This window comes from Sylvia atricapilla, chromosome 1 (genome assembly GCF_009819655.1).
Source record: "Sylvia atricapilla isolate bSylAtr1 chromosome 1, bSylAtr1.pri, whole genome shotgun sequence".
NCBI lineage: Eukaryota > Metazoa > Chordata > Aves > Passeriformes > Sylviidae > Sylvia > Sylvia atricapilla.
In genome coordinates, this window is record NC_089140.1 from 67476585 (window position 1) to 67501949 (window position 25365).

The window sequence follows — 25365 nt, forward strand, 5'->3', positions numbered from 1 at the left end:
TAGACAAATAAACAAAAAACCATGAGAGGCGCACAGGATAATCTTGCAAGCCAAGAGCCTTAGAGAAAATAAACTCTCCTGTATAACCACCACCTCATGAAATAAATAAAAATAGCAGCAGTAAGGGGCGGTACAGGTAATGTACAGTTTTTGTTTCTAAGATCACCAGCTTTTATTCAATAAGACTACAAAGCAATTTAGCACTGGGAAAAGTGAGTAATTCTGCTCCTGTCTTGATTGTGATATGATGAGTTCTAATACGGTGCAGAGATATCCTGGGAATTATAGTTTTTGCTGTGCACAAAGCAGTAGTATTGTATTAAGACTATATTTCCCCAAGATGAAAAAAGGCGTCCCAGTCAGGAGTTTATCTTTGACTGTCACTTTTGAAACATGCTAAGCGAATCTGAACTAATATGAGAAAAGGATTCTCCTCATTGTACTTTTTCTTTTGGAATAATTTCTTAGCTAAATACTTTTCAGCCAGTACAGTCAAAGCCCTAGCTGGAGTCTCTCGCCTTATTTAAATAGATCCTACTAACTTTTCTTCTGTTATAATCCCCATTGCTATTTCACGTCAATCACTGTTCTAAAAGAAACTCAGTAAATCCACCTTTTTTTTTTTTTTTTTTATGTTAAACAAAACTAAACAAAATAAAACAAAAAAACCACAGAAAAAGCTCTGAATTACCATGTTGGTGACAATCTCTGTTACTAGAATAAAGAAGACTGGGACTTTTGAATGAGCAACTTCACGGCTGGAAAACACATTCTTTTGATACTTTTTCCTGTCTCTCCACAATTTTAAGATAAAGTAGAAATAAAAGTCATTGCAGGGTGAGGAGTTGAACAGCTCTAAAACTGCAGCCACCAGTTTATGGGCTTTTTATCAGGGTTTGTTTTTTTTTTTTTTACTACTTCTTCTTCTTGATAAAGCCAACATTCTCACCCAGAGAATACAGAACTTGCCTAGATGTTCAAATAGTCAGCTAAAGTTTTAAAATAATCTCAGTGACCTTAAAGGCAAGGAAACAAACATTCTCCCTCCTCCACTCTCCATCTGACCAAAAAATAAAATAGGCACAAGATGACTTCCACAATTACCTATTAAATTCCATTTGTTTCTACATAGAAAAGTTTTCTTGGACTCTGCCAAGCATCAAACTTATTACTGATTTTCACTTCATAGTCATCAGAATACATAATTTATGACATCCATTCTACTCAGGAAAAAAGAGCTATTGCTTTAATATCTATTAGTAATCTGTAAAGTTATTTACATGGGGGGAAAGTGTTAATAAAGGTTGATATTTTCCTCTGATTCATTTCAGGTACGGCAGCAAATCCTGCCCCCAAAGTGGCTGGTACACTGCCTGGAATAGGCTGTCTCCTCTCTGTAGCTGTGCTGCAGTTGCCTTCCTGCACAGAAGTGTCAAATCTGATCTAGATTCTTTCCTTCTAGAAAAATGCTTATCCATGACACCATTATCACCTTCTGAACACCTTCTAATTCATGTGTTGTAGATTTTATCCTCTCTACTTGTACACACTTCCTGTTTCATGAATGCTGAACAGGAAAGTAAATCTGGGTGTCTGAAGACAAATCCCAAGCAAAACTGAAGCTAAGGTAGTCTTTGTAATATAAGTGGAAATGGCATCAGTGGGGCAGACATATATTTCTACAAAGATGGAGTTTATAACACCATGCAAGGCTGTTCTGTTGGCAGGCAGTAATGACAGAGAAGCAGCGGCCCAGCCCTGGCTCTTGAGCTGCTCTGTGTTTGCTCCCATGTGATTCAAACAGCGGTCCCCAGCCAAGGCTGGCCCGCAGGGTCAGCAGTGGATCAGTATGCGCTGGCACACAGACAGCTGGGCAATGCAATCTGCTCAGACTCCAGCCAGAATGAGCCATGAAAGGCTGGTGCCACTGCCTCAGCCTGGACTGCTGCCACAGCCAGGCTGTCAGCACTAGAAAGCTGCCACTCTCTCTCAACTCTGTGACATGCTCGGGTTTTCCCTTCCCCACCCCTTGTCCTCTAAAGACATTAGCCTCACTCATCACTGAGAAATGGCATGGAATTCCGGAGGCTGACCACCCACACACACTGCCAGTGGTTTGCTATTTTCCAGTACACCTGCAGAGCAAAGGGAGGGAGGAGGTGCACGTTCAGCTCCAGCAGGAGACCTGCATTCGCCCATTCCTCTCACCAACTACCAACCTGAAAGACAGGAAACAAGGCACAGCAGAAGTATCCTAAGCAAAACTTTCCCCTCCAGAAATGAGAAATGAGAAAGATTGCATCTGCGATCTACAGAAGAAAAATACTTCCTAAAATGCTTGATCTAATCTCAGCTGAACTGAATCTGTCACAACTGAGCTTTGTGTGTCAGAGTCAGAAACAGTTAGAGACATGCCTGTAAAATCTCTTCTCCAGCCTCAGCTGGGTAGTCCTGGTAAATGTCCTGGGAACAGCGAAAATGAATATTGCAACACAACAAAAACACCCAGAGGGTATCCCAGCCTGATGAGGAATTATATTAGGCTCATTGAACCAACTCCTGGCTGATTAAAAACATTCAGCATTCACCATATAACAGTGTAGTAATTCAATAGTATTATTTAGATGTATTTTCATTTGCATAAATAAAGCCAAGAGAAACACCATTTCTGTGCCGTAAATTGTTGCTCTTCAAGGTTTCTGAGAGTACCACTTTCTTTTACTTGGGAGCTGCTTAATAAACTATATTATCATTATTTAGCCTTCTCTTGTGTGTAGTGCTCTAGTCCTCCTGCAGGATCCCAAGGAGACAAATCATAGTGAATTACTAAACCTTTAATTTACTTTTGATTAAAAAAACTTAAGGGAATGAAAAGCAATACATACACATGGGAAAACTGCTTCAAAGGCAACAGAAACTTTGGAAGGTGCAACTGCTTATCTTTTTTTTTTCTTTTCTAGATTTCAAATGCACTAAAACAGGCCTCACATATGTTGAGGGGAGCTCTTATTCACTTCATGGAAAGATGTGCTGGTAAGTCAAATAAGCACTCCTGCTGATTTCAACGTTTGTGTCAGACTGAGTTAACCCTTTGTCAAATATGTTTTTGTGCAGGAGAAAATGAAGCACGAAGAAAACAGTTTCTTAAATTATGAAGATAAGGAACTTATATTCCAACTAAAAATGTAATTTTGCACCATGCAAAGGAAATTGTCCCCTAAATCTACTGGCATTACTACTCTAAATGCTAAGCTAGAAAAATCATCTAAAACCACAAACTCAAATGGCCATCCAAGTTTTATAATAACTACTTACTTACAAGAATCAATCCTATACTTTTTGTTCTACAAGATATCCCTGTAAACAAATAACACATTTCCCAGGAATAGGTATAATAGAATTGTCATAAAATGGAATACTGTATTTGTTCAATATATATAAACACTACAGATTGGAAGAAAGCTTATATTAATTCTTTTGAAGAATACCAGCTTTAACACAGATAATGAATCTGTCAAAGGTAATAAAATCAGAGAAAGCAACATTTCAAAAATGTTATGGGTTCCTTCTGTATGAAAAACTTGATGGAAAAAACAGCTTTAAAAATAGTTGTAAATGAAGTAGAAGACAACAGGCAAATTATCTTGACAAGGAAAAGGGAAGGGCACAGGCAAGATTTACCTTTATAACACAACACACATATCAGACCTGGTGGTGCAGCCTAAGATAACAGAAGAAGAGAAACAAATAACAAATAAAATGACAATGCCCTTTGATTGACATGAGCATCACCCCTTGTATAACTCATTTCTGTGCTTTGGATTACTTATCAAGGCAAGACTTGGACTTCCTTCCAGTCAGTTCAAAAGAAACCAAAATAAAATCAACCCCAAAAAGCAATCTTCATACAAAGATATGAAATAATCTCTCTTCAGTTTCTTCTTTGAGTAGGAAAGGAGTTAGAAGAAATAGCTGTTCTATACAAGAGTCGTCCCAATTTCAAAATACATGCTCTTTAGAAACTTGAACCCTTAAAGTCCTAAGAATCCAGATATAATCCTGCCAAAATTTAAATCCCAAGCTACAGCTCAGCTCATGTGTAAATATGTAGTAGTGGTGTATCTACTCCCTTTGCAGGACTGGGATGCTTAGCAAGCCACTAGTTACATTTGCAGTGACAAAGGAGGGTGGCACTAATTGTTAGGCTAAAGATGCTATGAAAGTGGCCAATATTGTTGCTGTCACATGCTATAGGTGATTCCTTTACAGTCAAGAGATGCGGTAGTCAACTAATAACACTTAATTGCCACTCCACACTTCTCAGCTTACATGACTGGGCCTTTAAAAGTCAAGTACATGTTTTGCTGGTAGCCACCCAGGGGACTACAATCACAGCTCCTCTCCTCAGGATTGTCCTTTTCAGGGAAAATCAGATCCTCTGCCCTATTACTCATTCCGTTACAAACTGATCAGCATTGTCTTAGGTACACATGTCTCTGGATATGCCACATCCATACATTTGTGGGTATCTGTATGACATCTGAAGAACAGAGATAAAAATTCAATCACATCTTTCTCTAAAAGCCCACAACTCCACACCAGCTCCATGTTTGAGCAATGCAAAATTTCAGTAGCTGCCAGCTCAACAGAAGGTCTCTCAACTTAGCCAGATGTGACAATCAGTTTTTCTGATTTACACTGGGTGTCTGCATGTGTATAGAAAACCACACACCAAAATTAAAACAGGCCGAATCTGCCTGACTGTATTTCACTAGTCATCAATTTGTTTTATTTGTCTCATTCTGCATTTATTTTTATACATATACACACATATGAATATACGTATGTATGTGCAAATGTAAATCACTAGGATAGAGGAAGACAGGTGACACAGGAGCTGATATTTAAAACTTGGATTCAACCTCAGTGTTTTCAAGAGGGCATATTTGGGAATTCAATAAAACTCCGATGCTCCCTCATTTCCCATTAATTTTATTTCATCTGAGACATTGTATCTTCATGAGACACTCTACCTTCAGGTACCTGCCTAAATTGGGAGACACTGCTCTCCCTGCAGTCAGACACAGACAGAGGCCACCCAGTAGATTGATCCAAAACCCTCTACACATTCAAAAGGAAGTTTCCATCCAACTGGAAGACTTTCATTCTCTATTGAGTTTAAAAGGACAGTAGGGAAGCTCACTTGAACTAAGACAGCTGCACTCTTTGTCTGGAGTGTGCATGCGTGTCAGCCTCTGGTGTACTTCAATTCCAGCCCACAAGTGAGGAATGATGACCCCGCTGCCTCAGAGTGGTCCCAGGGGAGTAAGCACAGGAAGGGCTGGGGGAGTCAAGACACTACAGTACTGTGGTTGTACAGGACACAGACAGTGACCTAAATTGACCCCTGAGAGATGTGGGATGTGGAGCTGTGAAGCTTATGCAGCAGATTTAAGTTGGTTTGGGTGCTCCTGTGGGAAGAATCAGTCCACCCAACAGTTTTACCTCCTGTTCTGGGGAGGCCCCAGATGCTCAGTACACCAATCCCTCTGTAACTCTTACTCAGCTAAAATATTCTTCACCTTGAAGGGTTTGAGGCATGTATTTTAAATGCATTATATTTACCCTTCTACACTACATCCATCCAAAGACATACAGCATTAACTATTTCAAGGTCCCCACAGAGAGCTGTTAGCAAAGACAGAACATGGGTCGGCACACAACTGAAGCCACATGCACCATCTGCTCAAACATTTTAATGTAATTTACCAGGCAAGAGCTGAGCAGAAAAAAAAAAAACAGATAGATGGAAGAGATTAGATTTCCCCTTCTCCAGAATACCTCCTGCTGCTTGATATATGAACCTAACTCACTCATAACTAATATTTCATTTAGGAACATTTTCAAAAATTAAAAAACAAAATATCCTGTGCCTGCAAGGTAACATTGACATAATTCTTCTGTTAACCTGCTGCCCATTGAGAACTGTCCAGACTGATAATCCTATTGCCAAAGCCAAAAAGGAGCGGACTAGTTAAGAACTTTAAAATTGTTACTTCCACTCAAATAGCAGTTTTGATGAACTTCAATAAATGAGGAAAAAAAGAAAAATATTTATTTACTGAAACACTGAAACCAAACAAGTTATACATGTTAAGACTTGTATTTGGCTGAAGGTGGCAGCCCTGGGCCTAGTACTATTTGAATGTTGGAAATAAGTCCTGCAACTGATCTATAAAAGGGATTCCAACTGGCAAAGACTTACACTTCAAGAATCAGGTTTCATGGCAAATCAGGTTTCATTTCCACCTCTTAAAACCAAAGCAATGATTTGAAGAACTTAAGACAAACTCATTTTGTCATGTTCAACAGTATTCATGAAGATATTTAGACAGGGTTAGCAATTTTTCCTCTATTAGAAATACTCACAAAATTAACAAGAAACTAGGACAACTAGCTTTGCTATAAATTCAGCTGACATTTCCTCTTCCAAACCCCTACATCATTCCCTACTTCTTTTAAGCCGACAATAAAATATAGAATTTTAAAAAAACCCTCCATAAATAAATAAAATCAGTTTCATAAGACTGTAAATATCACTGTTAATTTCTGATGTGAAAGGCTGAAAAATCTGCATATAGCAGGAAAGTTCTACCAATTTGTCTTACTGGTACCATAAATACAGCAGCCTTCACGATTCATAATTTTGGGAAACTTGAGCTGCCCCCAGAGCTGAATGCCTGGCTGTGTGCCAGGATGCTTCAACCATCAGCTAGCAATCAAAAGCCATCATCTGCAGCAGTCATCATCCCAAAACCTCCCCTTCTTTTTCAACTCAAGGCTCATTAAAGGTCAACACAGCAAAATAAATATTAGGAATTACAAGAAAAGGAAAAAAAGCCTGTATAGGATGCAGGCAGGAGAGATCATGACTCAGTATATGGATAGGCTCCCATGTAGGGAGGGACTACCTGACCAGCACTCTTTGGCCTGGAAAAGTCAGTGACAGTGCCTAAAACTGAAATCTAAACAAAAACCGAGTGGCTTAAACAAGGAAAAAGAGAGACTCACTAACTCTTCTCGCATGACAGAAGAACTCTAACTGTACCTCCAAGTTGTTGGTCAGAAGATGAAAGAAGTGATTCCTCGTGCAAGTTAGGCAATTTAAGACATTGCAGAGAGTAAAGGTTTACTGGGACTCAAACATTTCAACAAATGAATGGAAGAAAATTCCACAATGATGACGGAGAGCCAAACGTACCATTTTCAGCTCAGGAGATACACAGCTGCAGAGGCATACCAGGGAAGGATGCCTGTATAACCATGCCTGTTCTACTCACCTCTAGGCACTGGCTTGGAAAGTCATCATGATACAGCAATGCCTTGGACTTGAGATTGGATCTGGTGTGACACCCTTACATTATTTTACTGTGTACCTCAGGAATTAAAAACATCGTGAGAAGTCTTACCAAGAAAATGAAGGCATTCTTTTCTTTTTGCTGTTTGTTTGTGGGTTTGGGTTTGTTTTGGGGCAGGGGGAGAGCGTTTGGGTTTGGTTTTATTTTTAAATTATTTTGGCTTATAGTCTCCTGGTTTTGAGGTAAACTTTAGTTCAATTTACTTGCTTCCATCCTCAGCTAACATATTCTGCAACACTGAGCACTGAGAACATTGCCATTGATTTCCATCAGCAAAGGATCACACCCTAACTGCTTCCAATTTCACAGTTACTAAGCAACACTAAGTGATCACAGCCTCTGAGCAAGCAACGTCCTGTATTCAAAGGACTGAACTGTAGAACTCCATAAAGACTTGGAAGTTGGGCACCTACCAATGAACACCAGCCTCACAAATCTTAAATAACAAACTCCTGAAGTACAGAAATACATACCTTGGGTGCTGTTAATTGAAATTAGCTCTACTGAACCACAGCATTTCCTTGTATACTTACCATGGACCTAAAACTGAGAGTGCTTTATAATATACTGCAAAGTTTCTGTATTTTTCCCAGGATTAACCAGAACAAACCCCCTTTTCTTTATACTGAAATTCATACACAGCTCTCCTATTAAAGTTACATATTCTGGTATAAAGGTGAAAAAGAAAGTACACAAAACCAGGAAGTTAAAGACTATCAGCCTTAGGGAAACATGTAAAATCATCCCTTACAATTCAGTGCATCTTTGAGGTACAACATATTTTTTCAATGATTATATAAAAACAACATAATAGGATTCATGTTTTTCCTTTAAAATAGTATCACTGTTAGAAATACTACCACTGTTAGAAAATAGTAAATAATACCATATTCCTAATTTTTTTTTGTTGTAGGAGACTTTCCTGAATGCAAACAACTCTTAAAAAATAATCAACAGCTAAATTTGCTTTAATGAAGATGGTACTTGCAGCCTTTACTAAATTATACTTGCTCATCTACACACCAGTACAACAGAAACCTTGCTTGCTGCTAACATGGAAAATCTGAATGGTCCAGAAGGCTGGATCCATTACCCAGAGAATGACTAAGAATGAGGCTGGCTGTTCTCCCTTGGAAAATCCTGATCTGGTCTAACATTTAAAAAATAGGAAATTTCAATGGTGAGAAAGTGCTATGGAAGCCCACACATAAGACAGCTAAAAAAAAAAAAAAAAAGTGCTGTAGAAACCTCTGGTGTTTCAAGTACATCCACTCACACACGCACACAAATATATACAGTAATTGTTTTGAGGCACAGTTTAGCTCTTTTTGCACCAATTAGAGGATCCTAATCATAAGAGTTGAGCAACATAAAAGCTTTTGAAGCAGAAAGTCTGGACATTTGTGTGTTACATCTAATGGAAACAATATTACACAGCAGTCTTTCACTTCCGAGACTGATTAGAAGCTCTACTGTATTTACCACACTATGAAGATAATAACCTGAGAGAACATTAGCATAAATCATTAATTCATTGTGGGGAAACTCTGCAAGAGGATATCTTTCTAAAAGGAAAATGATCACATTAAAATGCAAGCAAACTTTGAGGAAAACAACCGTGCCAAGTAAATGGTGCCAAAATTAAGTAATTCATAGCTATCAAACTTGCTCTTCAATAGGAAGGATTTAGAGCACACAAAAATACAACAACAGCCTAGCAAACCAATGGGAAAAAATCAACTGAGTGTTATACTGGCTTTCTGAAAGCCCACTTGCTGGCATTAAACAGATTCTGTTCCAAAAGGCTCACGTACCTGATAAATAGTACTGGAAGACGCTGAAAAATACAGCACTGAGCACATGTAGATTGTCCTGTGCTTGGTAAAAATTGCCCACCCTCAGTAAATGAAAAAGCAGGCATGCAAAATTCTCCATAGTAAAAAAATTAGAAAAAAAATCCATCAATTTCTCCTCTCCGTCTTTAATACTTACGTGTTGGTTTTAGAAAGCAAAATGGTCAGGTGACATTGCTCTGTAATAATTTCAATTAATATAAATGATGTTACTTTTAATGCAATTTACAACCTCATAAATAACCAACCTGAGGAGAAAAGCAACAAAACAAAAGAAAAAAGCCACCCACCATTTACCCAGCAACCAAATAGCAACATGAAGGATATCACATTCCTTTTTCCATGCTTTAGATACAGAGGAGCATTTTGATATTCCAAATACTAAGAGATTTTATTTGCTATTGATACTTTTAAATCATTACTAAGAATGCACTTGACATCTCTTGGGAAAGAAAAAAAAGCTGCACACCCTAAGTTTCAGGTTCTCCTTTAAAGCTGACACCTGTCTGTCTCCTTATTGCACAAAATAAAAGGCAAGCCTTCTGCTTGCAGGCTTCAGGTCATTTGCTCAGTTGCTACCCTCAAATCACAGCATGCAAGGGCTGCATTCTGTCTGAGGAGTATTCCCACGCAGAGATGTCTGTGCTCACCAGGGTAGAAGGGGGCATTCCAGGCTGTGAGGCTGATTGTGCTGGGAGTGTTTGCTAACAGAGATGTCAATGAAGTAAAGGAGTTTCAGTACCTGAGTTAACAAGCTGCTGCTCCATGACCCCGCAGCCCAGGACCTCCATCCATTCTCCTTGGAAGTTGACCTCCATCTCAAAGGAAGGGTGAGTAAACGGGAAGTAGCAATCTACCCATCTGACTTGCAGTCCTGTAGCAGTGTTTAAAAAATAAATAAATATGAAAGGGTGTATGCTTAAAAGGCCATCCCTCCAACCATCTGTAAAACTTGCCCTTCAACTAATGACATGTATTACAGCAATCCAGAGAAAATAAATAGCAAACAAACTAATTTACAACACTTGTGGGCAGCGATAAATCTTAAAACCTGTGCAAAAAAATGACTATGTCTTTTCTAATATGAAAAATGCTTTGTGCAATTCAAGCACCCTTTGAAACCAAATCAATCATTTGTCAAACTCTAGCAACCACCTGGCATCCAACAAAAATGAGCCAAGATAATGGGAAAGTCAGTAATTTCATTATTCTTTGCACCAGGAAATGACTAACTGCTTCTCACAGGAAAAGCTAGCTAAGTCTTTCATTTTTACTTAGCATTTTATGGAACAAGTAATTTTTTTCACCAAAACTTAATTAAAATACAGAGCTATTCTCTCTGTATATGTTTAAAAATAAAAGCTTAAAATAGATATTAATATACACAAATAGAAATATGTTTTCACAGAGTTGCACATTATTAAGGTATGCAACACACACACACAGAGCACGCTGGAGCATTAGATAAGTGCAAGGGAAAAGCCCTACTTGGTAATTCCCCACCATCCTCCCCAGCTCAGCACCTCTGCAGATACCATTGTGCAGAGCAAGGAAAGTCCTGGCAGCTCAGAGCAGTGCAGCCAGGAGAGGGCAAGGTCTTCAGTGCTGCCAAAAGCAGAATTGTTGTCAAAGCCCTCATTATATTTGATGAGTTTTTAGTTCTTCTAATGCTTTACAGATGCTTTGTTTCACTAAACAATATTTTTGTAACCATTAGGTGTCAGGAAAGATGTCTCAGAAACATAAAAACTCAAAAGAGAACTGAAATGCCAATACTGCAAGCTAAGCAAATGCCTCAACCCCAAATCCATCTTCTCTTCAGTAAAGCCAAACGCTAATCAGAGTTAGGATCGTTAAGAACCAGGCAGGTCCAGCTTCAAAAATAAGGAGCCCTGCAAAGGTAGTATGGGTGACAGCAACTGTTAACATTCCTGGTTTGATCTTCAGGTGTTTTGGGGGGTTGTTTCATAAAAGGAAAGTAAAATATGAAATTGCATGAGTCATACTAAAATTTTTTCTAATAAAATATTTTATGCAGCCTTAAGCATTAGATCTTCATTGATTAGTTCTGAAACATGAAATGTGGCTACAGAAACTGAAACAATAAATTATGCCAAAGGTGTACATGCATGGCCAAAGCATAAAATACCTCCTAATAGTGACAGGGAACTTTTCTAGATGCTATGAAATTTTAAATGGCAAGGCAAGTTTCAAAACAAACAGACTGGTACTTCTAGACTTTCTCTGCTTTCTTAAAAACCAAGCTCAGGAAAGTATATGAGTAATGAAAAAGTTTTTTGACAATTGTATATATAAAACTCAGAAAACTGGAAGTATTTGCAATAGTTTCATTCACAATTGTACTGTGACTTACAGCAATTACTTTACTGCTCTTTTTTGTCTGCATGACATTAAAAAAAAACATAGATGAAAAGAGCTGTGTATACAGTAGTATGGTATGCAGAAAACATTTTTTTTAATTTCCTGATCTTGACATTTTTAATCCATGGGCTGTGCACATATAAAATATTCTATTTAGCTTGCAAAATTTGCAACTGTAGCAACTACATTGAATATTCAACTAGTTTGTGTTCAGTAACAACATTCAGATAATGGTTTCTTATTAATCCTCTGATTACTTAAAAAATGAAGCTCAGGGAAAAAAGGATTCCTCAGCTGTTTGTTCTTAATTAAAATAAATTTTGTAGGGTAAAAAAAGATTTTAAAGTCTTCTTGTTTTTGAACTTTAATGCATATTAGTACTTAAGAGGCTTCTGTTTTAAATACAAATAAGCAAGCAAACAACACTGAATAAAAACAAATTCACAATGAAGAAACAACTCACACCTTTATTCTGTTCTCTAACCTAATAGTTAATCCCACATACCATAATTATTTTATTCATAGAGTATCCAGGCCATTTGGGAATACCTCTGTAGTTTATGTGCAAGTGTTCTTTCAGACTTTTGGTTCTAGAAGACTTTACTGAAAAGCAAAGGGTGCTCAGCGTTTGGCAACATGAATTGCATTTCTATAGAGCATCACAGAATAAATGGGTACATTTATTATTTAGATACAAAATACTGTCTTGGTGCTCAATATATTCCCAAGGAGTAAAGGGCATTGCTTACACTCAGCAAATTAAACCACGAAGGACTTAAAAGTATTAATGATGATTAGGCTTCCTGTAATACTATGTAATTTTCCTGATTCGGTCTAGTTTACTTCTTCACATACAGCCTATGAAATACTGGCAAAATTGATCTTTTCTAGAAATTTTAGGAGGCCAAAAGACACATATCTGTCTTAAAACAAGCACTCATGTTGAGCCCAATGTTGACTCTAACCAAGGCCTGACCACTAGACACAAACTCCACAAGTTTTCTGGTTCAAAGGGATTATTTGTGTTAATACAAACACACCAGCTCATTTCAGAGCCTCACAGTGTTCGTGGGAGTCCTTCCAGTGGGCAGAGGTCCACTCATAACTGTGCTGGGCTGATTCTGGCTGAACACCGGGTTCCCAGCAAAGCTGCTCTACCACTCCCCTCCTCAACTGGACCAGGGGTAGAAAATACAGTGAAAGGCTCATGGGTCGAGATAAGGGCAGAGGAGATCACTCACCAACTACAGTCATGGACAAAACAGACTTGACCTGGGGAAAGTCGTTTAATTTATTACCAATCAAATCAGAGGAAGATAATGGGAAATAAAAAACTAAATCTTAAAAACAACTTCCCCCATCCCTTCCTTCTTCCAGGCTCAACTCCACTCCCATGATTTCCACCTCCTCACCCGCAGTAGGGATGGGGAATGGAGGCTGTGGTCAGTTCATTCCTCATTTTTCTGCTACTCTTCCCCTGCTCCAGGGTTGGAGTCATGCTCACCAAAGACAGTGCTTCATTAATTGCACCAGCATGAGTCCCTACCACAGTGTGCAGTCCTTCAGGAACCTCCTGCTCCAGCATGGGCCTCTCCACAGGGCTGCAAGCCCTGCCAGAAGCCTGTTCCAGTGCAGGTTTCCAACAGGGTCCCCTCCTTCTTTGGGAATCCACCTGCTCTAGCATGGGGTCCTCCATGGGCTGCAGGTATCCATATCCCCGTGGACCTCCATGAGCAGGAGGGGCACAGCTGCTTCACCATGGTTTGCATCCTGTGCAGCAGGGGAATCTCAGCTCAGGCACCTGGAGCACCTCCTCTCCTTCTCCACTGACCTTGTGTCTCAAAGGTATCTGAAGGGCTGTTTCTCACATATGCTCTCATTCCTCTCTCTGGCTGCAAATTGTGCAGGACTTTTTTTTCTCCCTTTTAAAATGTATTGTCCCAGAGGTGCTACTACCATCACTGACGGGCTCAGCTTTGGCCAGCAGTGGGTCCACCGTGGAGCTGGCTGGCACTGGCCCTGTCAGACATGGAGCAAACAACTGGCATCTCCTCACAGAAGCCACCCTTGCAGTCTCCCTGCTACCAAAACTTTGCCATGCAAACCCAATACAGTAACTTACATGTCAGATCAGTATGGAAATAGTGAACAATTATTGTTATTTCTGAACACTGAGTCCAGGTAAGGAATTGGTCATTCAAAAGTAATGGTGTTATCAGACATTAAGCTAAACAAGTGCTAGCCTAATTGAGTCTCATAATGAAAAAGGCTCGACCAAAGGCACTGAAAAAGAAAGAAAAGAAAAAAAAGAATAAATCAAACACATTAAAGCAGCCTATTGCTACACTACAGCACAGAAGCAACAAAGCCTGAGACCCAGATGGTCTTCACTGACCAGAAATTCTCTTTGTTGCTGTGAGGATTATTTTTAGAGACGAGGTCATGGAAGAAAAAGGAGAGGGGTGCAGGGAGGGTGCTGGGAAGCACAGAAGGTATTGAACTGTGGCCTCTCGAGGTGTGCGTCGATTTGTAAGTACTCCTCACCTCGCTGTTTCAGATAATTCATCATACTTGCAGCAGACAGGAGCTGGCTGCCCATATAAACCTGCATTAGCTCACATTTTTTCAGAAGTTATTAGCCAGACCATTATGTCCTTGATAAATTATTTCTTTTTTAACTCCTTACGCTCATAGATCTCCATGCACTCAAAAGAGGCATCAGAACCACAAAATTCAGGAGAACGAGCAGACCATGTATGATTTAAAAGTTATCCAGTGGTGGTTCAGTGAGAACCAGCAGTGGCAAAGCCATCAGTCAAAGCACAGCATTACTCACCCTCCTGCCTTCCCTTTCCAGTGCCTGGGAACTGGCTAGATAAATATTGGACAGCAGTGAATTTTGAGCCATTTCATGTAAAGCAACAAATCAAAGAACCAGCACACAGTCATTATTTTCTATTTGCTATAGTAAGATTACTTCTGAATCTCTCAGGGTGCAGAAAGCTTTTGGCAAACTACAGAGGGGTTAGAAAGAACCACATTTGAGAAAACCTGTCTAACTTTATGAGGAAATCTTGGACAGCCCTGTTACTAGGTAACTAAAATGAGAACTAACAGACTACCTACACTGGCAGAACTGTATGGGGAGATGGAGGTGTAATTTAAATTAGATTTTAAGTGTGCACCTTATGGAGGTAACAGAAGAAAACTAAGAACGGTGAAGTCTAGGGGAAGTATTTGAAATATATTCCTGACAGAAAGATGGAGGAAACTGAAAGACAGTTACTTGCAGAATCAGGCATGTCATACCACCAGAAAATGCCATAAGAACTACTTTACATTATCAAGTTTTTTAAGACAGCTGATTGGATGCTCCAGAACTTTCTCCCTCCACTAATATCTCTCATTCCTTTCCCTGTTGGCAAAGCCAGAAAGACATAAAAGGACAAACTTTTGTAATAAGACTAAGTTTAGATTCTATTAAGTCTTTGACCTTCCTCAGAACAACACAGTGATTTTTAAGCAATTTTGTTTTGTCAACACTGAATTGTCAAAAAAAAAAAAAAAAAAAAACACCCCACAACCAAGTCAGTGATACAACCTTTCTGCAGAGATCCTCAATCTATCATCAACCTGAGCTAGTGAATTCCAAGATTCCCAGACAAGCAGTGCAGAAGCACAGCTTCCAAGTCCAGGCCTTCAGGTACAAGCCAGCTTATGTAAAACTAACATGTACACCAGACTTAATCTGCAATCCAAACCATCTGCCTATAAAACACAGTTGACTGTACAACAATGCAACATTTCAGTCACTTAATGCAGCTGTGGTCATGCTATCCTGCTAGAAAAGATGTGCCACTTCACTACAATATTCTGCTGACAGCATAGGTTATAAAGAATACAACTGATGTCAAGTATAAAGGAAATAAATTTTTGCTTTTAACAGAACATGGGGCCTTACGAAATATACACATACAAGAAAAACATAAAAATTTACTAAGAGCAATACATTTAAACACATTTTAAATTTTAAGTTAAAATTTATAGGAGCCAAAATACAAAAAGTTATCAAGAGTATTGTGTAAAGTAAAGAGTAAAATGCTGGTTAAAAGATGACAGTTGTCAAAAGACAAATTTTTTTGTGTGTGTTCCAAGACAGTTGCAGAGTACTAATCTCACATACCTTGTGCCTAACATGAACTTTGAAAACTTTGAATTCCAGTATCTCCATGAATGGGGCAGGGGGGAAATACACATATATATACACATATATATCTATAATTAAATGTAATAATTGTATCTTATGTTTGTATTCCAGGAAAAATATTGGGGTATAGAAATAAGAAAATCCCAACAGTAAAAAGGTGGTATCTACTTTTAGTTTGTACATTTAAAATAATTTACAAATACATTTTAATGTCTTTTTAGCTACTGTGTGGACTGTATAAGAAGTAGGAATAGCCAACATGCTGAGGTTTAAAGTGCAGCATCTGCCAACAGTCACTGCAGTCTGAGATACCACTAATAACTCTAAGAAACTGCTTACTTTAAACATCCTCAGCATCTGAGGTTGATCTAAATGTATCATTCTTACTGTTACTCGCTTTCATCCCTATTCTGTATGTTTCAAAAGGTCACTGTTAAGTAAAATACACCTACAAAAAGCTCTGAGCTGAAGAACTTAAAAATTTTTGTCCAGGTGGAATAGAGCAGTGAGTGGTAAAAGTTTTGCATGCTATAAGTCAACTTCAGCAATTCAGAAAAATATTCAAGCAGTCGTATATATAACCTGGTATCATTATTAATCTACTCTTGGAACTACTGCTCTAAGTGCAGTAAACACCTTAAAAGACCTTAGAAAGTAGGCAAGATATCTCATGCATTCTAATAGCACCCAGTATTTCCTCAACAGAAAAACGAATCAGCTCAGAAGAGCAGCCTCCTTGCCAAGAAATAGCATTAATGTAGCAATTTTGACTCAGGCCATTTATAAATTCAGTTCCTGACACTGAAAGCAGGTATTTCTGAGGAGAGAATATTTCATTCACACACACATTCATTACCCTTCCTCATCCCACTGTAAGTACCAAAAGACAATTACTGTTCAGCTTGATGTGAACTTAGCCAACCTGGTGTGCCCTCAGCTGGGAGGTTTAATTCACCTGCACATGGGAACAGCTCACGGCGCTGTGCGCACACAGCGGAGCAGCGCACGGACACACGCAGCCCTTCCCTGCTCCTGCGGGATCTGAACACTGCCCAGCTGCACCCACGCTCTCATGCACCCCACGTGTGACGCTGCACCCATGCTCCATCCCGCCAGGGACACGGGAGGCCCATGAGGATGGAGCAGAGGGGGTTCTACACACCTTTGTGCTGGAGCTGCCTCTCCTCGCACGACCCATGCTGACAGACCTTTAGCACACAGCTTCTGCCACACCATTGCTTGCAGTTGGGTCTTCACATGTCCCTGCCTGTATTTGTGCCTACCGTATTACACTGACACCCTGCACACCAAAACATTTTCACAAAAACCTGCTGAGTCAGCACAGTGTAGCGCGCAGCAGTATTCAGGAAAACCCAGAGAAGAACGTGCGGCCTCTTGGGAAAACCCACCTGGCTGATTCTGTATTACCAGCTGCCAACACAACCCCTAAGCTTCCCGTCCAAAATGTTTCTCAAAAGCCCGAATGACTACGGCCATGAGGAATACGGGGGGAAAGGTGCAAGAACCTACCGTCACCAAAGATGTGAGTCATGAGCTTTGTGAGCACTTGCTTCAGGTTGAACTCCACCAGCCTCACTGCCTCCATGGTGTGACACTCCTGCTTGTGTGCAGTGCGGTGGCCTTGCTCAAACAGCTGCAAACCTTCACCATCTTTAATGCTGGAGAACAGCTAGAACAAAAACCAGAAAAACACCGTGTTTTGCATCAGTGACCGCCTGAATGAAAATAAAGGAGGAAGTTTCATTGATTTAAGTGGGAATCTTACCTGCTACATCTGCACTGTGAAAAACAAACATAAAGACTGTGATTCTATACAAATTCTGTTCACTAAATGCAGAGATGAATCATTGTAAGAACAAAAATACCGAAATAATTAAATCTGGTTTATTTCTGTAGAAGATATTTTAATATCTTCAAATAGTATGATTAGCTACAGGAAAATAATAATTTACAAAATAAGCATCTCACTTTTTCTGACTCAGTTACTTTGAAAGTTATCACTCAAAGTACTCTGTACAGTGTATGTAAATTACACCCCCAAAACTACAAAACACAATGAACACAATGGCACGTACCAGAACTTCAACTCTTTTAGTACTTGAATGATGTAAAAGAAATACCAAAACAATAAAAAAGAAACAAAAACAAAACCAAAAAAAAGCCCCAAACCAACCAAAAAAAAAAAAAAACACATCCACAAAACAAAACAAAAATATCCCTGGTAGTTTAATGAGACTTAAGCTACTTATAGTTTATTCATCCTGAGTATGATGTTTATGTTCATTTAAGAACCACTACTTTCCTGTATATTCCCACACACAGGATCTTTTGTGTGACTGGGAATTTTGTCTATAGGGCATTTAATGTTTCATGATCTCAGGTGGGGGGTTTCCAGATAAGTTACAAAGCACAGGGACAGCTGTTTTGGGATGTGGCAGACTTGCTCTTCATTCAGATGCAGCTTCCCACCACATCTGCTGCAAATTGAAGAATTCTGTTTTCTGCACAGCCCCATATGTTTCTGGCCAGGTGATCCTGGCCAGATACATACCAGCAAATCTATATCCTCTCAGAGAGACCAATAAAACACGTTCATTAAACAATATCGTTGGAGGCTCTGTGTTTTGGAAATACAAGCAGGCGGTTTTACACTCTAATGAGTATTTTTGTTGGAAATCCTTGCAGCTGTACAAAACCCCCATATCTGGGGTGAAGTATGGAGGGCAGGGAGAGCCAGTTGTGAAAGTGTTTCTAGTGCCCTTTCCTACCCCTCATCCTCTACCTTCCCCTACTCAATCAAGCACACACAGAGGGGAAAAAACTGCACTGAGATTTTCTTCCCATTAAGCCTCCCAGCATAAATAGCTCTTACTCAGGAGATGCCACAAATAGTGTGTAACGTCAACAACTCTTGGATGCCCACAGAAGTTGTTTTAACTGCAGTTTGATGCCTTCAGAGGACTAAATGTTCAAAACAAAAAGTTCAAGTGAATCTCTGGTAGTCCACAAATGCTAGATACAATTAATTAGGACTAGTTTTTAGCACATTTCCTACAGGCACAATGAATGAAGAGTCTAAGTTTAGATAGCAAGCAAACTAGCACCACAGTGGATTGAAGGAATACCAAAACAAACAAAAAAAATCCAGTAGCATTTAACTTTTAGCTAGCCACAAGGAGATTGCTGGCAGACTGAGGAAACACTTCTCTGGTTAATCTCCTTAGTGTGCTGCAGAAAATACTAAATTAAAAAGGGAAAGTATAAATAAAATGATTCTCCTCCAATCTAACAAAAATGCCTTCACTGACCAAAAGGTAGCAGCTTGACAAACAAAGCATCACACTTTATAAATAACAGTTTCTTTATTCAAGTGCTCATCTGAAAGATTAAACCCCCTTCTTCTTACTGACATCATTCCTACATTGACTGGAACAAGCAGATAATACCTACCCTACAGCTAATTTGCTGTCAGCATGGCAGATTGGTCATCCAGCATGTGGCTTTGAAAGCCAGGGGAATTCAGAGGCCAGCATTAGCCTGGGGAGGATAATTGTCTTAGGCTCACCAGGTGGCCAGTGGAGAGACACAGGCTCCCTCACAGAGGAACACCAAGCGGCTAAATTAGGCTCCTGCTCTGAACTACCCTATACAGGTAGCTATTTTTTCTGTTGACTGACTGACTCACTCACAAAGCCAGAAACACCCCCCAGGCAACAGAGATGTTCCCTCCTTGTACCAGAATACACTGTATTTACACATTAGAAGGTATATTTGCTATTTTATCTATCAGCAGTATTTTAGGACATTAAATTCCCTCCTTTTCCCCTTCACTCCTCCCTTCAGCTTAAGACTGGCTTCTCAGACCACTGCAAAGAACAGATAGTCTGAACACTAGCCTTTAAAACACAGCATAGATATCAACAAGTACATAGAAATACTTACCCTTACTGTTGTATTATTTCTGAATTGTTGCTATCACAATTACAGTCTTAAGCAAAATTCTATTTCAGTGGTTTATATCAGATGTGGAAACATGCAAGAACCATTAAATACACTGAATCATAATCCAGTCCTGTCACCTGCCTGAGCCCTAATCCTGCCAAACCAGTCATATACACTACCTCCTTCTCCAAGCCAGGACAAGAGTCCATGCAGGAGTGTACTGAGCCAGGCTGGGAAGTGAGTCCAGATGGGTGGTGACCCAGGAGAAGGGAAGAAACTGAGGGATCTGAAAATGGTCAAGTTGCAGCACCAAGAGATGAGCTGGCACATGGAACAGGGCTGGGTCACTTTGGGCACAGGCGTGACTCTAGTCCAGTTCAGACAGCCTCTGAAAACACAGCCATAGTAAAGTCCCTGAAACAGGCAAGACAACAACCTCCCTTACAGTCAGGCACTGAGAGGCACTTTGGTATTCTCCACAGAGGCTCCATCAGCTGCAGATGGGATTATACCGAGAAAAAAAGAGATACCTTACAGTTGTATTAATATTTATTCCTGACTTTCCATTCACTGACATTGCTATGTCAATATGAGCAGCTTTAAACCAATACACCAATTTCACTATTACAATGATTGAACTGTGCTAAGTACATGTCTTGGACTAGAAACACTTCAACATTTCTGTATACATAAAGCCAAGAAAGTCAAATCTTGAATAAAATGAAGAATCACCAACAGCCGCTCCTTTTTGATGTCAAGTTTTCTCAAGCGCATATCTGAGAAAAAAAAAACCCTAACATCTTGCATAAAACCCTGACATATCCAAGAAGATATTTTCACATACATTCATTCCTTCAGTGCAGACTGAAGCAGCATGCACTACCTTATTGTATTGAATACAATCAGTCACTACTACAAGCAGGAAAGAAATTTCCTTTAGCCATAAATCAAGTACCTGCGCATCTGTCTAGTGTAAGGACAAGAAGATTTTTCTTTGAGTGAAGGTGTGCAAAACATTGAATATTGTATCACCATGAAGAAGTTAAAAAAATTAACACTTACCAGGACTTATCAGCATATCTCACTGATGCTGCATTACAAAGGAAAAGGCAGAAAGGAATTGAAGTGACCTAACCATGTGGCTTGAAGTTTGCTCACGGTTTTGTTCATAATACAAATAAATTAAAATTGGTAACATGTAATGGCAATAAGACAGAGTTTTAACTGGACAAGTAAAAATGGAGCTACAGTCCTTCAAAAACATGTTCCAGTATTTCTCAGCCTGGCATGAAGAGCAGAAGTAACATCTGTGATTTAAACAAAGACCCAAACGTTTCCTCAGTCACTTGACAGACATTTTAGTCTCACATCCCTTCATTATCCATACGTTTAGTATTCAAAATTAAGTGCCTCTTTGCAAGATGGCATTCAATGTATGTTTCAGATCAGAGAGATCTGTAACTATATCCTGTCTTTTCACAATGCAGTTGTGTATTCCTCCTGCCACTCATGCATACACCAGTGATTAAGATAATGAATAAATCATGCTCATGTACTTATACTCAAAAGGCAATCCAGCATTTAAGATTATCTCTCTATGAGGATCTGCACGTGACTACACCCAACCTTGCCACACCAAATACAGTTTGGCCCTAACACTGGCCCTAATAAATATCTCTAAAAATGAACCAACATCTGCACTCTGAATCCACTTACAAACAGCAAACTCTTTCCACAACATTTTAAATGCACTGTGGAACTCAAGACTCAATCAATGGATCAGGAACGATGATGATGCCAACAGATAGTTCAAAGACAAAACCTAATTTCAGTCTCAGTCAGGCTCCAAGGTGTAATCATACACCCTGATGCAGCCAGCTTCAGGTACCAAAGAGATACACAGCCCACGATCTACATGACAGAAGGCTCTTCACTGCATATCAATAAGGATTTTTGGGGGCAAAAATGAAAATGGCAAAAAATTACTTCAACCCACAAGCTTGAAGGTGGTCACCTTAATTTCTATATCCTTCCATCCCAGTTCTCCAATTACAGCAAAGAAAGGTAACCTCTGTTGTTTTTTGAGGGTGGAGGGCTGGGTTTTTTTGGTTTCTTTAACCTAATCAAAGTAAGAAAAGGGAGAACTATAAAGTTGTTTTCAAACCAGAAAGAAAAAGTAAGACTGCTACACAGATACCTGATATAATGAGAAATCTATGATAGATTTCTGTTTCTGTAGCAGTAGAAATTGCTTTATTTTTAAGGACCTTAGAATTCCCAAATACACTTGTGGACACTTTGCTCTTTTGAGGTTTCTTTTCCTGCACAACTTAAATATTGCATTGAATAGATTTAACTGTTTTATTCTGAAAAGCTTTCTTGGTTTGTTTGGGGTTTTTTTTAGCTGGACAACAAGAAGTAAGACAAAGCCTGAAAAAATATGAAGTCTTTGCAGTAAAAGATGCACCATCAGTTTTCAAACTTTCTAGACCATGGATCACTATGAAAATCTAACAGACCTTCTGATGCCCTTCACTGTCAAATTTTTGACTAAAAATAACAAAGAATACAATTTGGATCCTCAGATCAGTGAAGATCTATTTATTACGGCATGATTTATACACCACAACTTGGAAAATACTGAATAATGCAATGTTCACAGCTTGGATTAATACCAGAGAAACTGAAATCAGTTCCACCTAAACTAGCCAGGCTCTTCATTGCAACCACTCAGTTCAACTGCAGCTTCAGGAATAAATACACCTCCAAATATTGGAGCAAAGTAATGCTGCTGCTCCTTTTATTTTCACCAAGGTGGATCTAGTTCAAGGAGCTCTGCTCCTGTACCACCCTCACCACTCCCTGTGAGAAGGAGGGTTGTCTCTCAGGCTCCTTGAGACCAAAGCTTTGCTCACAACCCTATGCAGAAGTTCTAGAGAGCAAGAAGGTACCTTTTCTTGGTCTTTTAAGCCTTTTAAAATATTTGTTCCATGGTGCCCAGCTAAACACTGCTACTCCCACTCACAAGCACACTGTAAAGCTCCAAATCACTCCATAAAATAGGTTGATCCCAGGAACACTACATGAGTATTTAAAAAAAGGGACCAAAGACAGGAAGGAGCTTGTCTTTGATGCAATGTCAGAGCAAAAGTGCAGTGTCCAAAGCTGCAGTAACATATAGGATTTTGAAGAAGTCAAACCTAAAGATGGGAAACCCAGCATGGCACTTAATTCAAAAAAACTCCCAAAACTGCAGATGAGAGGTAAGTCAGGAGTTAATATCATCCCAAACCACAAAGGAAAGGATAAAAGCAACATCTTTTTCTTTTTGACAGTACACCAGGAATATTGCCATGGTACTCAAGTATGGGAAGATCAGGAAAGCAGTATGTATTTAGATAAAAAATGAGAAAAATCTACTGATTTTCGATTACCTAGAACAAGAGTCTTTACATTTCAGGATAAAAACACTAGAAACTACAATACTGACTTTTTTTAATTATGTATAGTGCTTTGGAGGAGCAATCATTTATTTGTAACTAGAATATTTAGCCTTTTTCCCTTGCATCCTAACAAAAAAGTTTCCATTTCCACCATAAGCATTTCAGTGGACAATAAAGATGAATCCCTACTACTTCTAGCACAAACAAGCCTGATGAGAGCATCATTTTTTCATCTAAACAATCTTGTATTGGCCTCCACTGGAACAAGGTTACTAAATTAGAAGAGCAATTCCTGTGTTTTAGCATCTGTCCCCCTTAAAATTTATATGTAATTCAGTACAGACTATAAAACACTGTATGAAGTATCCTTCAAATATGTAAACATTTTTTGTTATCAACTGAAAGCTGTTCGTTGACTGCCATGGGGTTTGTATTGGCTCCCTCTTCTGGCTGACATGCACAAAGTGCAATTTAGTTGAGATTTTTTTTTCTCTTTTCCATAGATTATGGAACTGTACCAAAGGCAGTAGCATAGCACGGAAATAACTTCTCTTATAATCCACCCAGGAAAACTGGCCAGTTTAAATCTGGCAACAGCAGTATCAAAATTGCCAATCCAAAGCACTATGCAAAAGAAAAAAAAAGCCATACACCACGGAAGGAAAAAAAAAATCCCAACACTAATTAGGAGGAAAACAGGAATGTTGGAAGAATTGAATACGAAAGGGTATCATTTGGTATTCAAGGGCAAAACTACTGTTTAAGAAGAATGGTTCTCTTTATGTTCAGAATTCCGAAGTATTTGGGAAGCTGATATTTTTGGTCCTGGTTTTAACTATTTATATTAGTCACTTTCTAACTGTAATTCTATACATTCAGATAATAATCACCTAAAATACTTTTAAATAAATTGAAACCATGTCTAAGTGTATTTTCAGGTGTTCTTTGAGAGCAGCAGTCCAAGGACATTTTTTTAAAGTTTATGAGAAATTTAAGCACGAATTATTGTAACTTTTAGCAATGAGTTAGTCTGGGAGATGGGAATCTCTTTAGTACTTTAATATTTACCCTCATACTAAGCTGCGGAAATGCATCAGTTATCTGCCCATCTTTAAACTACAGATTACTTTTCTCTTCAAAAAGTAACCAACCAGCCATTATGAAAAAACATATAGTCAAAAAAGAAAATAACTCACAAATATCTCAGAAAAAAATACTGTAAAACTGCCAAACTTCGCTTGCTTTTCCAGATCTTAGTGCAACATACTGATTTGAACTTTGATATGAAGGATTATGCTGAAGGTTTCCATCACAGGACAGGAGTTTTAACCTATTTATGACTACAGAATTTGGGATTTGTAAAGGAGACACACTTTTGTACATCTCCTACATCTTTTGTATCCTACCTAAAATTTCAGCTGAGGATAAACTGACATTTCCCCCACACCTCCTAAACTGAGACCAAATATCAAATTCCTCTAAATTCACATTCTTATAAAATCTCTGTAGGCTTTTGTCATTCTTCTCACATCTTCTTAGGTCTGTGGTAACTTACACTGAGAAGACAATGGATGATAAATGCAAAAACCAAAAGAAAAAACTAGAGCAGCAAACTGACAACAGCACGTAAAATTAATGTATTTGCCATAACATGAAATGTACCCAGGGCTTGTAGCTAAGAGCTGACAGTTTTTCCCTTCGTTCCAAAGATTCTGATCCTTGGAACTTGTGCAAATTTCCTCACATCAGAGACTACAGACTGGTTAGGAATGAAAAGTCTGAGACAAGGGTAACAGGCTCTGACAGTCACACGTTTCTGCTCAGTGGGTTACAGCTTAAACTTGAGTATAAATAAATGAATATCAGAGTATTTCTCTCATGAAGTATTACCTCTATTTAGTCTTTGTTCCGCTCAGACGGTTCCTTCTGGAATTATTTAAATGTGGATTATTCTGAATAGACAACCAGAATACAAAACACAGAAACAATCCCCAGTGAAGTTTCAGAACTACACATTCATTTTTTTCCACAAGGCTCTTGTGATTATGACTGCAAAAAGGGATATATATTGAAACATGAACTGAAGCAAAAAAGAATGC

At 38.9% G+C, this 25365-nt stretch overlaps 1 protein-coding gene across 3 annotated transcripts in view; it reads right to left on the minus strand.

Annotated features, from left to right (window-relative positions):
- FARS2 (phenylalanyl-tRNA synthetase 2, mitochondrial) overlaps positions 1–25365 on the minus strand; it is a 228812-nt gene that overhangs the window by 147701 nt on the left and 55746 nt on the right. For all 3 annotated transcript variants that reach the window (XM_066325126.1, XM_066325116.1, XM_066325135.1), the window contains 2 exons: positions 17391–17550; positions 10014–10145 (listed from right to left, as the gene is read on the minus strand). In XM_066325126.1, coding sequence (XP_066181223.1) covers positions 10014–10145; positions 17391–17550 — 292 coding nt within the window. The remainder of the gene's footprint in view (positions 1–10013; positions 10146–17390; positions 17551–25365) is intronic.